Source organism: Oncorhynchus clarkii, chromosome 6 (assembly GCF_045791955.1).
Source record: "Oncorhynchus clarkii lewisi isolate Uvic-CL-2024 chromosome 6, UVic_Ocla_1.0, whole genome shotgun sequence".
In the NCBI taxonomy this organism is placed as follows: domain Eukaryota; kingdom Metazoa; phylum Chordata; class Actinopteri; order Salmoniformes; family Salmonidae; genus Oncorhynchus; species Oncorhynchus clarkii.
In genome coordinates, this window is record NC_092152.1 from 76,207,402 (window position 1) to 76,225,341 (window position 17,940).

Here is a 17,940-nt window from a genome sequence, read left to right on the forward strand (position 1 = left end):
TATTATATGTGGAGAGTACTAAAACTCTGTATCGTGTTGACTTCATATTATATGTGGAGAGTGCTAAAACTCTGTATCGTGTTGACTTCATATTATATGTGGAGATTACTAAAACTCTGTATTGTGTTGACTTCATATTATATGTGGAGAGTACTAAAACTCTGTATCGTGTTAACTTCATATTATATGTGGAGAGTACTAAAACTCTGTATCGTGTTGACTTCATATTATATGTGGAGAGTACTAAAACTCTGTATTGTGTTGACTTCATATTATATGTGGAGAGTACTAAAACTCTGTATCGTGTTAACTTCATATTACATGTGGAGAGTACTAAAACTCTGTATCGTGTTAACTTCATATTATATGTGGAGAGTACTAAAACTCTGTCTCGTGTCCAGTTATTCCGATGCCTTTGAATCATGGATACTAGATCTGATAGACGTGAGATTTGTTTGACTAACTCGTTATTGTTATTTTTATTGTACTATTTTTCCTTTAGTTTATTTAGCAAATGTTGTCATACTTTCTTTTTTTTACTCTACATTGTTGGTTAAGGTAAGCGTTTCACGGTATACAACACATTCGACATTTGATTTGATTTGCATCAGTCAGTGTAAGGTGAGAGAAATGAATAGGCTTTGTTGTTGTTCTAAATGATTCACCTCTGTATAAAGCTAGTGCCATTAGCTTCTCTTTGTACTGTATATCCTTCACTTGTTGCTGAGTGAAAAATTGAAAAATACATTTAAGGAACCTGCATTCCTCTCCACTCTTGAGAATATGCTATGTTTTTGCACCGGCAGAGACACTTCTCTGTATCTGTGTCAGTCAACGCTGCAGAATATATATCCCGACGAAACATAAACAATACAATTCCCACATAGCTTTACTTCAAAAAAGAACTCTGAGAATAAACGCATGATGCAGGGAGCTGGAGCCTCCAGCAGTGAAAAGGGAAGTTTATTGTTTTCTTCTGCTTGAAGTACAATAATGCAACACTTGCTGAATCAGTGGAGAGAGAGAGAGCGAGAGAGAGAGACAGAGGGAGAGAGAGTGAGAGAGAGAGACAGAGGGAGAGAGAGAGGGAGAGAGAGGGAGAAAGAGAGAGAGAGAGAGAGAGAGAGAGAGAGAGAGAGGGAGAGAGAGAGAGAGAGAGCGACAGAGGGAGTGGGAGAGGGAGAGAGGGTGAGAAAGAGAGAGAGACAGAGGGAGAGAGAGAGAGCGAGAGAGACAGAGGGAGAGAGAGAGCGAGAGAGACAGAGGGAGAGAGAGAGAGAGACAGCGGGAGAGAGAGTGAGAGAGAGAGAGAGAGAGCGAGAGAGAGAGCGACAGAGGGAGAGGGCGAGAGGGTGAGAAAGAGAGAGAGACAGAGGGAGAGAGAGAGAGCGAGAGAGACAGAGGGAGAGAGAGAGAGAGACAGAGGGAGAGAGAGTGAGAGAGAGAAATGTATGTATCTGCTCCCTTCCAGAAGAAGAATCCCCTTTACCTCATCAGAGAGCTCCAAACATCCCCCTTTCTGGTTCCTCTATTATCTAAACCCCATGCATTCATCCTTTGGCTACTGTACAGTCTACCCTCTCTAACACAACACAATGGACCGGGAATTCAATTCCATTCACAGAAGCTTATTATCCCATTCTTCCAATAATAAATCAATGCTTATACCCCCATCTGTGTGTGTAGAATAACTCTTTATTATAATAGTGTGCATATTTTGACTTCTTCATAGATAGTTGTCACTCACGTTCAACAGGACTTTTGTATTGTACACAGTGTTCTGTAAACGTAGCTCAGGTAATGCCAGGGTTCTACATTCACGTTGCAAAGTCACCCCGGTTACACTGGAGAACACATCTGTAAATAGATTCATCTTACCTACATCAAACACAATGATATAACAGTAACAGTGGACAGTTACGTTTAAAATACTTTACATTCACGTTTCGTTTATAAACAATTTGATAAATACAAGATTAGATATATGACAAAAGAATATATTTATATCGTTTTCCATGTCTTATACTCCACATACAATAGAATTGTTGTGTGTGGCTTGCTTCCTGCCATTAATGTTATTTCACAATAAGAATTGTTGTGTGGCTTGCTTCCTGCCATTAATGTTATTTCACAATAAGAATTGTTGTGTGTGGCTTGCTTCCTGCCATTAATGTTATTTCACAATAAGAATTGTTGTGTGTGGCTTGCTTCCTGCCATTAATGTTATTTCACAATAAGAATTGTTGTGTGTGGCTTGCTTCCTGCCATTAATGTTATTTCACAATAAGAATTGTTGTGTGTGGCTTGCTTCCTGCCATTAATGTTATTTCACAATAAGAATTGTTGTGTGTGGCTTGCTTCCTGCCATTAATGTTATTTCACAATAAGAATTGTTGTGTGTGGCTTGCTTCCTGCCATTAATGTTATTTCACAATAAGAATTGTTGTGTGTGGCTTGCTTCCTGCCATTAATGTTATTTCACAATAAGAATTGTTGTGTGTGGCTTGCTTCCTGCCATTAATGTTATTTCACAATAAGAAAAATGTAATTACATTTCAACTCCATTTGAATAAATAAAGAAACAGAACAAAACGAAAGACATAAACATCTCTAAAAAAAGGGTGAACAGTTTGGCACTTCCTTGGTGGTGAACTTTCTTTAAGTCAAGCTTGAAGGCTTCAACAGATGACAATGTAACATATAAATACACCATCAATGATTTAACACAACAATCATTGTACAATGAATGAGGCATTTCAAACTTAAAATACACTAGCTTTCCTTCCACACACACACACACACACACACACACACACACACACACACACACACACACACACACACACACACACACACACACACACACACACACACACCACACAGACACACACACACACACACACACACACCACACAGACACACACACACACACACTCACACAAACTCTTTGAAGGAGCAGCTCCTGATTTCCCTCACCCATATGGACCACAAAATAATGCATTGGAAAGATGCAACATAACAAAGAGAACATTATATAAAAAGTAAAGAAATCACTTGTTTTGTTGAGTCTACCTGTGTTAGTGCTGTAAGTCAGTTAAGCTTTTGATAAAACAGGGCATTTCTTGCATGCCTGAAAACGTTCCCTAAAACACTAAGAGTGCTTACTATCCATAGAAAACTGAAACAAGTACTTCTGTTAAAGTGCTGGATTCAACTTCATTTAATCAAAGCCTCCCTTTGTGTCTTCACCACTGTTTAATACTACTGTTTATCCACAAGCACGGCGAAGGCAAATCATTGGATCAAGGGCACAAGCCTCTCTGAAGAGGATGCTAGTACTATGCAACACATTAAAGTTGGTACACACAGTACCATTAGTAACCATAGCAGGACAATGTAGACCTCTACTCTGTGTAAAGGCCATGTGTAAAGCATAAGGACGACCACTAGCAAGACAAAACACTTCTGAGTCTCAACATAAATTGTTCCCTTTTCTGTGAGACAGGTGACAAAAGCTTCAGATCTGTTTCAGGTAGGTTTCAAAAGATGGAGAAGGCAACTGGGAAAAAACTCTACTGCTGTAAGATGAATATCTAAAGGACATTGTCATTCAAACTGAATTAATAACGTATGTTGGTAACCATAAAGTGTATCTATCATCCACAAGCTCTGATCTGCAGGAGGATTCCTGAGTCGTCGGGCAAAACCTTTCTGTATGGACCAATGAAAACATTTACCTTTCTGTATGGACCAATGAAAACATTGACAGGTTCTGAAGTGTCTAGCTTGATAAGGCACTGACACAGTTGAGCTGCTGTTATCTAGAGTAGTGACTGGGGACCTACTCAGTCAGACATACAAAGAGGGCAATGAAACTAGATGTCTTCCCTTTCTCATTCACCTAAAAGCTTGAGGGTCCTCTTTGAAAAGAATCAAGAAGATAAAAATCAATGTGAGTCATGTTTGTCTCCCCCTGCCTAGAGCATACATGATGACAGAAGTGGTCATTTGGTACTTTTTGACTTGGTTTAAGTGTCTAACCCATGTTTAACTAATGAACACAGAACAGTCATCGTAAAAAAAACAAATGATATGAAAAACAATAACTGTGTCCATGAACACAGAAAACACCTGTACATGCTCTGCATGGAATGTCTCCATCTTATGAGTTGTATATATGTTTAAAAAATGACGACGATGACGATGTCACATGGAAAAAAGTTTTCAATAAAATTATACTTCAAAAGCAAAAACATGGAGGATACTGAGTTGACTCTGTAGGCAGAGGTTGATGAGAGAATCTGTAGTCACTCGACAGAGAGAGAGAGGGAGATGAGGGGCCGAGTGGAAAAGAGGGGATGGCAGGTTGCAGGTTGGGTCAGAACCAACAGAACACAGAGAGGCAGAAAGGAGCATGGCGTTATCCCTGTCCATCCTCCAGTAGCAGGAGGCTCAGCAGCAGGAACATCTGCCGTCGAAACACAATGACTCCAACACCCCGGAATTGTGAGTAGTGGGGAAGGTTGGGTGACATCAGGTTGTCAGATAGCCAACCAGTGCTTGAGCTGAAATAGAAAAGGGTGGATTTGATAAAGCTTCATTGCCAATGCAGTATGGAGCAAAATTAGAGGTCACATTCATTCATAGTTTTCCATTCTAGTCATCACTCTGTCTACCTCCACTATACCTCTATGTTTTCCAGCCCTTACAGATGTAGAACCTTAAACACACTACAAGTTTGCATTTCCTGCTGTGCAAGAAAATTGTCAGCAACAAAAGAGTGATCAAATTGAGTTTTAAAAAGGTTTCTAAAGTTTGTCATTTTCACTTTAAAATGTCAGACTTAATTTGCCATAATGAAAAATATATCAACCCCTACGAAAATGTCCATTCATTATAATACACATAATAATTCAAATGTCCTGTTGCTGCAGGACTATTTTCCTGCTCTAGCACACTGGCTCAAATGAAGATCCAACATCTGTGCTCACCGTGAACTGTCTGATGGTAGCTCCCTCCGCCACCAGATGATGTTCGTGTTCTGGTGTGATGCAGTAGGCGATCCTCTGGAAAATAAACCATTACAGTACATTATATTACATAACTCATACCTTACAATAAACACAGTCTTACACTGAAAAAAACAGAATCCAGAGAGTTTAGATGCACATTGTCCCAAGCACAAGAGACATGATCCTGAAGCTTGTAATAAACTAGCGCTTTAATCTATGGTCACAGTTTATTCTATAGATCCACCATTTCCTCTATAGATTAGGAACTTCGAGACAGCTCAAATATGTCGAACAGAGTTCTGATTCTGATGTGATCAGGCTGGACTGGATGTACACTGTACTGTAGTGTGTACTGCATGACCTCTGATGTCTCTTCCCGATTGCCCCCATCTTCATATCTGACTGAGTGCACTTGGTGTGATAACAGTATGATAAACTGTGATCTCAGCTGGAGGAAAAGCATGGGAGATAGTCATGGAAGGAGTCTAAACACTGCCAGGATATCAGAAGGAAATGCCACGAGGAGTGAGTAAGAAAACACAAGGTAACACTGTTTACTGCTCAGGAAGATAATCAAAGCTGTGGAATGTTGTTTTTATGATTGTACTGTACACTGTTCAGTCTTTGAACCCTCAAGATCTCTAACCAGCGTCCCAAAAGTACTGACATCATCAACCATCAACCATTGAAAAGGAAAAAGTCAGTTTATGAGTGAGTTCAATGTCAAGCCGTGAAGACTCCAAGCTAAATGCCTGCCATTGATCTAAGATTATCTTTGCATAAAATAAACACATACTATCCCAGGGGGGCAACCCTGGTTGAAATTGCGTCATAATCTGGTTATAAGGATGGCATTTCAACCAGTTTTGACCGCTGGGATACAGATAAGAGGTTGCTATTTACCACAGCATTCAAGCTACATGACTTCAAGCTACAGTACATACCGTACCTGCCAACATTAACACACTACATGTTAAAATGTTTTTTCATGTATGTAAATTGTAAAGTCTTTTGTCTGTAATGTATTTTATGTTATATGTCGGACCCCAGTAAGACTGGGGTCCAACGCAACGCATCACCGGGGGCAAACTACCTGCCCTCCAGGACACCTACACCACCCGATGTCACAGGAAGGCCATAAAGATCATCAAGGACATCAACCACCCGAGCCACTGCCTGTTCACCCCGCTATCATCCAGAAGGCGAGGTCAGTACAGGTGCATCAAAGCTGGGACCGAGAGACTGAAAAACAGCTTCTACCTCAAGGCCATCAGACTGTTAAACAGCCACCACTAACACTGAGTGGCTGCTGCCAACACACTGACACTGACTCAACTCCAGCCACTTTAATAATGGGAATTGATGGGAAATGATGTAAATATATCACTAGCCACTTTAAACAATGCTACCTTATATAAATGTTACTTACCCTACATTATTCATCTCATACGCATACGTATATACTGTACTCTATATCATCGACGGTATCCTTATGTAATACATGTATCACTAGCCACTTTATACTATACTATGCCACTTTGTTTACATACTCATCTCATTTGTACATACTGTACCCGATACCATCTACTGTATCTTGCCTATGCTGCTCTGTACCATCACTCATTCATATATCCTTATGTACATATTCTTTATCCCCTTACACTGTGTACAAGACAGTAGTTTTGGAATTGTTAGTTAGATTACTTGTTATTACTGCATTGTCGGAACTAGAAGCACAAGCATTTCGCTACACTCGCATTAACATCTGCTAACCATGTGTATGTGACAAATAAAATTTGATTTGATTTGATTTGATTTGACTAGCTGTCGCCATTGGCGTTGGCTAATGGGCATCCTAATAAATCAAATCAAATCAATCTAAGGTTATCAACAACCATGCAGATGAGAGGGATTGGTTTTTCCACTGACCTGTTTGAATGTCCCTGGCATACTGAGGAACTTGTAGATGGCGTAGATGGGCACAAACATCATGGAGGACAGAGCTACCCCCCAGCCAATCACATTGGACCATGAAGGAAAGACATAGTCATCATAACTCAGGCCCGTGGACGTCACGATGCTGGCTATCACCACGACCTGGGGAAAGGAGAGAAACAACAGAACAGATAGCTACGTCACCACATAAACTGGGGACAGGTGAAACAACAGAACGGTTAGCTAGGTCATCATATAAACTGAGGACAGGAGAAACAACAGAACGGTTAGCTAGTTCACCATATAAACTAAGGACAGGAGAAACAACATAATGGTTAGCTAGGTCAGCATACAAACTAAGGACAGGAGAAACAACGTAATGGTTAGCTAGGTCAACATACAAACTAAGGACAGGAGAAACAACAGAACGGTTAGCTAGGCCAGCATACAAACTAAGGACAGGAGAAACAACAGAACCGTTAGCTAGGCCAGCATACAAACTAAGGACAGGAGAAACAACAGAACCGTTAGCTAGTTCACCATATAAACTGAGGACAGGAGAAACAACAGAACCGTTAGCTAGTTCACCATATAAACTGGGCACAGGAGAAACAACAGAACAGTTAGCTAGTTCACCATATAAACTGAGGACAGGAGGAACAACAGAACGGTTAGCTAGTTCACCATATAAACTGAGGACAGGAGAAACAACAGAACGGTTTGCTAGTTCACCATATAAACTGAGGACAGGAGAAACAACAGAACGGTTAGCTAGGTCACCATATAAACTGAGGACAGGAGAAACAACAGAACGGTTAGCTAGTTCACCATATAAAATAAGGACAGGAGAAACAACATAATGGTTAGCTAGGTCAGCATACAAACTAAGGACAGGAGAAACAACGTAATGGTTAGCTGGGTCAGCATACAAACTAAGGACAGGAGAAACATCAGAACCGTTAGCTAGTTCACCATATAAACTGGGGACAGGTGAAACAACAGAACGGTTAGCTAGGTCACCATATAAACTGAGGACAGGAGGAACAACAGAACGGTTAGCTAGGTCACCATATAAACTGAGGACAGGAGAAACAACAGAACGGTTAGCTAGTTCACCATATAAACTGGGGACAGGAGAAACAACAGAACTGTTAGCTAGGTCACCATATAAACGGGACAGGCGAAACAACAGAACGGTTAGCTTGGTCACCATATAAACTGAGGACAGGAGAAACAACAGAACGGTTAGCTAGTTCACCATATAAACTGAGGACAGGAGAAACAACAGAACGGTTAGCTAGTTCACCATATAAACAGAGGACAGGAGAAACAACAGAACGGTTAGCTAGGTCACCATATAAACTGAGGACAGGAGAAACAACAGAACGGGTAGCTAGTTCACCATATAAACAGAGGACAGGAGAAACAACAGAACGGTTAGCTAGGTCACCATATAAACAGAGGACAGGAGAAACAACAGAATGGTTAGCTAGGTCACCATATCAACAGAGGACAGGAGGAACAACAGATCCGCTTGGTCTTGATAATGGCTATCTCCACAAAGTATGAAGAGGAGAAAAAACAAGTGGTTATAATATTCCCAACGAGACATCAAACAGAGCTTCTGTAGAAATAACGAATACTCCTCCTCCACTCCGCCACTGTTCATTTTGACAAAAAAATGAAAGCATTGCAGAGATGAAATTGAGTTGAATAGAACAGACTAGGGCATGGTCGCTCCCTCTGGGGTTTGAACATACTGTAATAGACTTTCACTGTAAGTACTCTGGTTCACCAGGCTGCTGTAGACTAGAGACTGGAGGCCCATCACCACTGAACTGTAGCTCTGTAGCTTTGTAACTGTTGCCCCAGAGAGCAGCAAACATCACTAGTAGTTATAATACAACACTGGAAGGTCAGGGAAGTGTCTCTTCCTCGTCTACAACTGAATATCAAAGGCCAACAACATTCTTCTATGTCCTTCTTCTACAAATGCCATCTATGCAACAGCCAAAGTTGCGTGCTATCTTCCTGACATCTGCTGTTTCTGCCTTGCTTCTGGAGGTAAGGCTAGCAGAACCATGGTAGCATACACTACACGTTAAAACTAAACAATGATAGCTCCCCTCAGACATAAGGTTTAAAGATCATGGTGATATAGTGGCTTACAATCTAATCTACCTCTTGTCCTGGTTTTCAATCTTTTTATTTCCTGTTTGCCATATAAAACATATAAACTTCCCATCTGGAAGGAAGAATATTGACTTATGACTGATCATAATCAATGTAAAAGCATTAAGGGAATAGCATCATTTCCCACCAAGACAAATCATTTATACAATGATTTTTTTCATTTATACATCATCTATACAAACCCATACAGTATCTGTGCTTCATTGACATAGCATATTTCTAATGTTATAAAATATAGAGACCTACACATCCTTAACTAATTCCTAGTACACTGAACATTCTGTAAATCAATATGTTCAGTATGTTGTAGTTCAATCAATCAATCAAATGTATTTATAAAGCCCTTTTAACATCAGCCGATGTCACAAAGTGCTGTGCAGAAACCCAGCCTAAAACCCCAAACAGCAAGCAATGCAGACGCAGAAGCACTGTGGCTAGGAACAACTCCCTAGAAAGGCAGGAACCTAGGAAGAAACCTACAGAGGAACCAGGCTCTGAGGGGGACCCAGTCCTCTTCTGGCTGTGCTTGGTTGAGATTATAACAGTATGGCCAAGATGTTCAAATGTAGTTATATTGTAGTTTAATCCATTTTCATGCAGAGTTCATGTGATGCTAATCTATTCTTGGAGATACAGTACTTCTAACATTTATAAAAACATAACAGGAAAACATATTTCCTGTGGCAAATTCCAAATTGCTGGCACATAATAGGAGTTTAAAAAGACTATAGTACAGTATATAGCAGCCAGAAACAATTAAGAAACCTCTGTTGTGAATTTCCACATTTCTTCCTTCAAGCACAATGACATACCATAGATCATGATTCATACCTTAGGCTTGTTACAGGTACTTTGCCCTCCCATCCCTACTCCCAGCACCATGCCAAAGGCTTCCACCCCACCCCAGTCCCCCAACCAGCCCTTTCTTGCCCCCCCGGGGGTCTCACCAGTAGGAAGGTGGGGCTGACAAACTTCCAGCACAGCCTCCAGTAGAGACCTGGCTTGAAGCCCATCATGCGCTCGATATCCTCACTGAAGCGGTCCACGCCTGGAGAGGAAACACAGGGCAGAAGACCAGGGCTTGAACTCACGCACACAGAACCAGACCCATAAACCCACTGCAGATCTGGGTTCAAATAGTACTTGTTTCCTTACAAACACTAAAGCTGAGCTTGATTGATTGAGCTTGCCCGGTGCAATACAACCAATAGTCCCGAAAGTATAAACCCTGCCCATCTGGTACTATGGGAAGGTTGAATCAAACACTCAACGTACTTGAAAGAAAACAAATACTATTTTCACCCAGGTCAGACCCACAGTCCGCTTTGCTTCTGATGTCTCAAGTTCACAGGAGAACTAATGCTCCTCTCATCAATTTCCATACATAACAGGTGGCTGAGAAAGAGCTTCATGGCACACAACTCAAATTTCTTGTATAGTTGTGAGTTCACACAGCAGTAAAAATGCAGCTCAATGATATCTGTTTCATAAAAGTCTCTGAGCCTTCCAAGTATGTTATATTATAATTTCACACAGGGTTAAGTCTGCCTATAAGGAGATGGACTGTGTCCCAAACGGCACTATCTAGTGCACTACTTTTGACCAAAAGTAGTACACCATATAGAGAATATGGTGCCATTCGGTACACAACCATGATGTTTCTATAGCTTGGGCATAATGTTTCTTTATCAGGGCAGACCAGGCCTGTTAACATCTACAAGAAGACCCTCTCCTTTTATCTCCTCCCTAGAACAGCTCAGCATCTGGCGTGCTCTGTCTGTCTCACCTCCTCTTGAGGTTCAGTTTCAACAATTAATGCTGACTATAAATCATGGTGTACATCGATGGGCTGTAGTTTAAAGATAAAGCACAAGTCATCTTGTCGAAGTACAGTATTATCTCTGTGCAATACATAAAACACTAAACAGACTGCATACAACTGTTCACACACCATATAATCATTCACTACTCTCCCTCACGCAGAGAGATGGAGATCTATTAGTGAAGAGAGGCAGTCTAGAAGATTAGAGGAGGGAGGGAGTGTATGGAGAAATGGAAAGAGGAGTATTGGGAGAGATGGAGATCTATGAGTGAAGAGAGGCAGTCTAGAAGATTAGAGGAGGGAGGGAGTGTATGGAGAAATGGAAAGAGGAGTATTGGGAGAGATGGAGATATATTAGTGAAGAGAGGCAGTCTAGAAGATTAGAGGAGGGAGGGAGTGTATGGAGAAATGGAAAGAGGAGTATTGGGAAAGATAGAGATCTATGAGTGAAGAGAGGCAGTCTAGAAGATTAGAGGAGGGAGGGAGTGTATGGAGAAATGGAAAGAGGAGTATTGGGAGAGATGGAGATCTATGAGTGAAGAGAGGCAGTCTAGAAGATTAGAGGAGGGAGGGAGTGTATGGAGAAATGGAAAGAGGAGTACTGGGAAAGATGGAGATCTATTAGGGAAGAGAGGCAGTCTAGAAGATAAGAGGAGGGAGGGAGTGTATGGAGAAATGGAAAGAGGAGTACTGGGAGAGATGGAGAAAGGGGGTTAACAGTGGAGGTCTAAGGAAGGGAACCACGGTGTCTCTACACTGCCAGTAAATGTCAGGTGTAGCTGCAGGGCTTTGGTAGTGAAGATGCCAGGGAGTTAGGGAGGTTGAGAAAGCCCAGCAGAGGAGAGGGCAGGCCAGGAGAGGCAACTGTGGGCAGGGGGTGATGGAGGGTGGGGTGATGGAGGGATGGACAGAACAAAGGGCTGGGCTCTAATGAACAACAGAAGAGGATGAGGAAAGGTACAGTAGATAAGCAGGTTCACCACAGTAAGAAGTCAGAATTAGTATGTGCCTCTGTACTAGGCTAAGGGGGACCGATTATACATACCGTAGAACCAGGACACCCCAATGGCCTCAATCAGCACCCCAAACAAGATGGAGGTCCCCGCCGCGTAGTTATCCAACAAAGTCAGCACATATATACCTCCCTGACAGACAGAGAGAGAGAGACAGATACAGAGACATAATGTCCAAAGGTTGTTGCAGATGTTACTGAGGGCAACCTGGCTGCAGTTAACTACTGTGAGCTGACAAGGATAAGCATGAAGCACAGAGCTTATCCAGTCAGTCAATAACAACACTTCACATGGTTGGACAGGGGTTTCCCTTTTCTGTCTTTCCTGTGACTGATCCACCTAAATCACAGAGGCACACTATCTTGTGTCTCTTTGGTTTGATTTATGCAATCATATGACAACTATGGAAATCATATGTGACTCAGAGGAACAGGAAGTGACCTCACATTAGTGATGCAGAAGAGCGCAACAAGGAAGGTTCCGAATGCCGTGGCGAAGGTGAACAGCTTCCTGTTCCTCTTCAGGATCTTGAAGTCGTCCGACAGTCCTGTGATGACTGCCTCCATACCGCCCATCTAGAAGACAGACAGACAAACAGACAAACAGACAGACAGACAGACAGACAGACAGACAGACAGACAGACAGACAGACAGACAGACAGACAGAGGATGATTCAGTGGCACAAACACATAAACCGTAGTGCCTACAGCAGCAATGTAACAGAATCACACAGTCTTCGTACCCAAACAGAATACCTTTGGCCTAGAATATAAATGATCAGACCTAGATTTCTTAGTACAGTGCTACATTGGGCATGACTACTACTGTAAAAGAAAATGTTCCCCTGCTGTGGAATTTCCTTTCTCTCTTCATTTATAGTAAATGATAACCTTGTGTAAGTGAGAAATTGAATGAACAAAGTTTTCCTGTGTTTCAGGTTGCGGTGCATGTGATTTTCCACCTCATGCTTCATGGTTATTGGGTAACAGTCAAAACAACTACCTTCCCACACTGCTGCTAGTCTAGACAATACCTAGAGCACCCACTGCAACCATGGGAAAGTAGAATAATGCAGAGAGAGACAGAGCGAGGGACAGCAAGAGGGACAGAGAGAGACAGAGAAAGAGAGAGACAGAGTGAGGGACAGCAAGAGGGACAGAGAGAGACAGAGCGGGGGACAGCAAGAGGGACAGAGAGAGACAGAGAAAGAGAGAGACAGAGAGAGGGACAGAGAGAGAAAGAGAGAGAAAGAGAGAGATAGAGACAGAGGGACAGATAGAGAGAGCGAGACAGGGAGAGACAGAGAGAGAGAGAGACCGAGAGAGAGCGAGACAGGGAGAGACAGAGAGAGAGAGAGACAGAGAGAGAGACAGGGAGAGACAGAGAAAGAGGGAGACAGAGACAGAGAGAGGGACAGAGAGAGAAAGATAGAGACAGAGGGGCAGATAGAGAGAGAGCGAGACAGGGAGAGACAGGGAGAGACAGAGAGAGAGAGAGAGCGAGACAGGGAGAGACAGAGAGAGAGAGAGACAGAGAGAGAGCGAGACAGGGAGAGACAGAGAAATAGGGAGACAGAGACAGAGAGAGACAAAAGAGGGAGAGAGAAGAGAGAGAGATAGAGAGACAGATATAGATAGATAGACTGGAGGAGATTACATAGTATTCTAATGTTCACATACTATAAACCCGCTAGATGCGGGAGCGGTATAGTTTTTTGACCATACAGACACACAGACAGATCATATTATGAATTTCCATATGAAGTAATCTATGCTTTAAGTTGATTGGAGAATCATTTTTTTGTTAGATATAAGAAGAATAAACATTTTTGTTGCACCATATCCCTGAATCTCATTGAATGTTTGGCTGTTTGAAAACCTTGAGTGTGGACTGTATGCGTACCAAACAACCCCGCTTCAGGCTTGGGCAGTGGCTATGGTAAAGAGGAAAGGAAGCCACTACGCCCACCATAAGATAGAAACAAAAGGTCAGTGCCCTGTGGTGGGACATAGCATGCAGTCATTCAACCCTGAGGAGGGTCAGTAACTCACAGAGCTGTCGATGCCCAGAGTCAGCAGCATGATGAAGAATACTATGGCCCAGAAGGTAGATCCAGGCAGGGTGGAGATGGCCTCAGGATAGATGATGAACACCAGTCCTGCACCTGCACTCACACAAAGATACACAGATAGAGACACTTGTGATAGGACATACCAGAGCCAACTGATTACCATCAGTCTATAAAACGGTGCCTTGTTTGGTGGATGCTGAAATAAAACAGTATATTGTTGGGTGGGATATTGATATATAACTTCCTTGTCCTGAGCTTGACCCTGTCCACAAGGTTGTTTTAGAGGAAATAAGAGATGATTTATCAATGGAAAGGAAAGTGAAAGAAGGAGGAGGGGATGGAGAAAGACAGAAGTGAGGACACAAGATGACAAAGAAATGACAGACAGCTAGAGACAGTGGAAAGTAGAAAACAGAAGAACTAGAAAGCAAAGCAGATTTTTAACAGATCCCATTATTTTTGTATGTCTGCCAACCCCTCTCCATAGCAGGCCAGATTTATGTGACTTCTTGGAAACTGTTTCCCTTAAAAAAACAGTTTGAAATGTTCTCTGGTATTTCAATTCCATCTAAACCCCATAGCCTTTCAGCTTCTGTTGCAATCAATTATATTGAAAGCATTGCACGTTGCTGCTCATTCTTAAAGGGATGATTCACCCATTTTGAATGTTATATCATTTTTGTGAGCGATGTTTGATCGATTCCTGGGATCATTTCATGTTTTCATGTCGTTCTGAGCTATTGACGTACAAGCAGGAAGAAATACAGCCGGTATGACGACTTTTGCATCACTTGTCATACCGGCTGTATATCTGCCTGCTTGAATGGCAGTAGCTCAGATATACATGAAAACATGAAATCGCTTATAGATGCACAAAAACGATGTAACGTTCAAAATGGGTGAATATTTTCTTTAAGTTGTTTGATTTAGTGAGCAGTAACAGTAAGCTTGAGGAATGTTTAGTTCTATGATGAATTTATATGTTTTGACTGGGTTTGAAACTCTCTAAATGGTGTGTAGATAGATGATTGACTGCTGGGTGTTGTCATAATCCTGTCCTCCCTTAGAGCAGGTGACTCCCCTCACTCTACTCAGGGTCAGACAGGGACTGTTCATGTGTTGAGTCTGTCCTAGCTTAGTCATAGCCTGGGTGGATCCACCATACAAACACAGCATTCTCTGGGGGCTGGCCAGGGAAAAGATAATACTGTGGGTAGCCTGCAATATAGCCTCATACTGTATGTTTCCTAATAAGGCATGTCTATATTCCTGTCTTTTTCTTTGTGTTTTATGAGGTATCTATGCTGTGGACAGTTTGGTCATAAATCTGGGTCTAAATGAAGTTGGGTGTGTTGTTGGAGTGTGTGGTCTGGGTGTGTTATGTATGTCATCCTCCGCACCACTTACTGTGTGTGTGTTCGTGTTCTTGCCTGTGTGTGTGTGTGTGTGTGTGTGTGTGTGTGTGTGTGTGTGTGTGTGTGTGTGTGTGTGTATGTGTGCTTGCTTGCATGCATGTCTAGTAGGGTTCCTTTCACCTTCAGTGGCCACGTCCTCTATCCTGACTCCGTGTTTGTAGGCCATGTAGCCGAGCACAGAGAAAATGGCGAAACCTGAAAAGAAGCTGGTGACACAGTTCACTGTACTGGTCAGGATAGCATCCCTGTTGGGAAGAGAACACACACACATAAAACATGTTTAGAAAAATAAATCTACCATGATAGTACCAGGACAGGTTTTAGAACAATAATAAACACTTTGACTATTGGACTTCCTGTTGTTTCCTTGAACCATAGTCAATCTAAACAAACATTTTTATTGGAACCATATCTTAGGTCTTGTCTTGAGGGTCTTGTCAAGGTATTAGAAGACAGAATACCGAAGGGGCCGTAACCCCCCACCCCACCACCAAGCCCTGGGTTCAACCTCACCACATCACAGCAAGCTTCTGCCACAACATGGACCCAGCAGAGATCTCCCAGATCCGGAATGTGGAAGCCCACCAAGGAACACTGTTAGGACGGCAGCAAGAACAGCTCTCCCAAATCCACGGGAACCTTTGGGCTGAGTCCCTCCAACCATGGCACGCCCCCATCCCAGGAGGAGCCAATGCCCAGGTCTCATCGCCCAGTGCTACAGACTTCATTGTGGTTCCTCCAGGGAACCTGCACCCCTGAGCTGTATGACGGTCACCCGGGAGGATGCAAGGGGTTTCTCACTCAGTGTACTCTGGTGTTCGGGCTACAGTCCTCCTCGTTCCACACCGATCGGGCCATGATCACCTACATCATCACTCTACTCTCGGGCAAGGCTCTGGCGTGGGCAATGGCGGTGTGGGAACAGCAGCCACCATCTTGCAGAGCCGTAGTAGCCTTCACTGCCAAGCTACAACGAGTCTTCAACCACCCAGTCTGCCGGACGAGAAGTGGCCAGCCAACTGTTCAACCTCTGCCAAGGGACCATTGAGTTCCGCATCCTCGCCGCTGAGAGTGGGTGGAATATGGAGGCACTGGGTACCGCTTTCCACCAGGGTCTGCCTAACTCCATCAAAGCTTCCCGCTCAGGAACTGGGAGAGGACATCGAGTCCCTGAAAACACTGGCAATCAGGTTTGACACCCGGGAACGGGGGAGACAGCAGCCTTTGGACACCACGCCACCATTCCAGTTTCCTGAGCACCCCAAGGCCACCGAGCCCAGCATGGAGGATCCCATGCACCTGGGTCGCACACGTCTGGGCCCACAGGAGTGTGACAGGCGCATGCAAAAAGGCTCCCCGGGGTCATCTGTATTCCCTCTCGACCCCTGAAGCAGCAGTCATGGACAATTACATCCGGGAATCGCTGAAGGCAGGTTTCAATCCCCTGCTGGTGGATGCATCGAGAGGGCTGAACCAGAGGGCTGAACCAGATTACAATCAGGAATTGTTACCCCCTATCCTTGATGTCCTCCGCATTGGAGTTGGTCAAAGGGGCCGAATTCTTCACCAAACTAGACCTCCGCAACGCTTACAATCTGGTGAGAATCAGGGAGGGAGATGAATGGAAGACTGCTTTTAACACCCTTAGTGGCCACTATGAGTATTTAGTCATGCCCTTCAGATTATCGAACTCACTGTCAGTCTTTCAAGCATTGGTCAATGACACCCTGAGGGATATGTTGAATCGGTTTGTCTTTGTTAACCTCAACGACATCTTGATTTTCTCCAAAACCCTTCCGGAACACATACTGCACGTCTGCCAAGTCCTGGGACACCTCCTGCAGAGTCAACTATATGTCAAGATAGAGAAGTGTGAGTTCCACATATACCAGGATTCCTTCCTGGGTCACATTATCTCTACCACAGGCATCCACATGAACCCCGTAAAGATTGAGGCGATCGCAAACTGGCCCCGTCCCACCTCACTCAAGCAGGTTCAGGGGTTCCTTGGGTTTTCCAATTTTTACAGCCATTTTACATACAACTTTGGTGCGGGTGTAGAGCCTCTCACGGTCCTAACCCGCAAGTCCCTGACCGGTTTTTGCTGGACCCCGAGGATGACAGGCCATTCAGGGAGCTCAAGGGACGATCAGCCCGGGTCCCAAGTACTACAATGGGGACACTCCTCTAAATGAACTGGGCATCCAAGGGTTAATTGGACACAGGAGTTCCTGAGGCGGAAATTCTGGTGGCCCCCATGATGGAGGATGTGAGATCCTTTGTTGCGGCCTGTTCCATCTGTGCCCAAAGCAAGTCTTCACGTCAGCGACCGGCCGGGTTGCTCCAACCTCTACCCATCCCCAGCCGGCCCTGGTCACATCTGTCTGTAGATTTTATCACAGGGTTAACTCCATCTCAAAGGCTTACCACTATCCTGGTGGTGGTCGATCGGTTCTCCAAGGCAGCCCATTTCATCGC

At 43.4% G+C, this 17,940-nt stretch overlaps 1 protein-coding gene across 2 annotated transcripts in view; it reads right to left on the reverse strand.

The window, feature by feature from the left end:
* Positions 1 to 1,675: 1,675 nt before the first annotated feature.
* LOC139411616 (sodium-dependent noradrenaline transporter-like) overlaps positions 1,676 to 17,940 on the reverse strand; it is a 68,129-nt gene continuing 51,864 nt past the window's right edge. For both annotated transcript variants that reach the window (XM_071158198.1, XM_071158199.1), the window contains exons 8-16: positions 15,583 to 15,707; positions 14,028 to 14,140; positions 12,422 to 12,550; positions 12,008 to 12,107; positions 10,088 to 10,188; positions 6,942 to 7,109; positions 4,992 to 5,066; positions 2,509 to 4,565; positions 1,676 to 2,063 (exon numbers count right to left, since the gene is read on the reverse strand). In XM_071158198.1, coding sequence (XP_071014299.1) covers positions 4,542 to 4,565; positions 4,992 to 5,066; positions 6,942 to 7,109; positions 10,088 to 10,188; positions 12,008 to 12,107; positions 12,422 to 12,550; positions 14,028 to 14,140; positions 15,583 to 15,707 — 835 coding nt within the window. In that variant the 3' untranslated portion in view covers positions 1,676 to 2,063; positions 2,509 to 4,541. The remainder of the gene's footprint in view (positions 2,064 to 2,508; positions 4,566 to 4,991; positions 5,067 to 6,941; positions 7,110 to 10,087; positions 10,189 to 12,007; positions 12,108 to 12,421; positions 12,551 to 14,027; positions 14,141 to 15,582; positions 15,708 to 17,940) is intronic.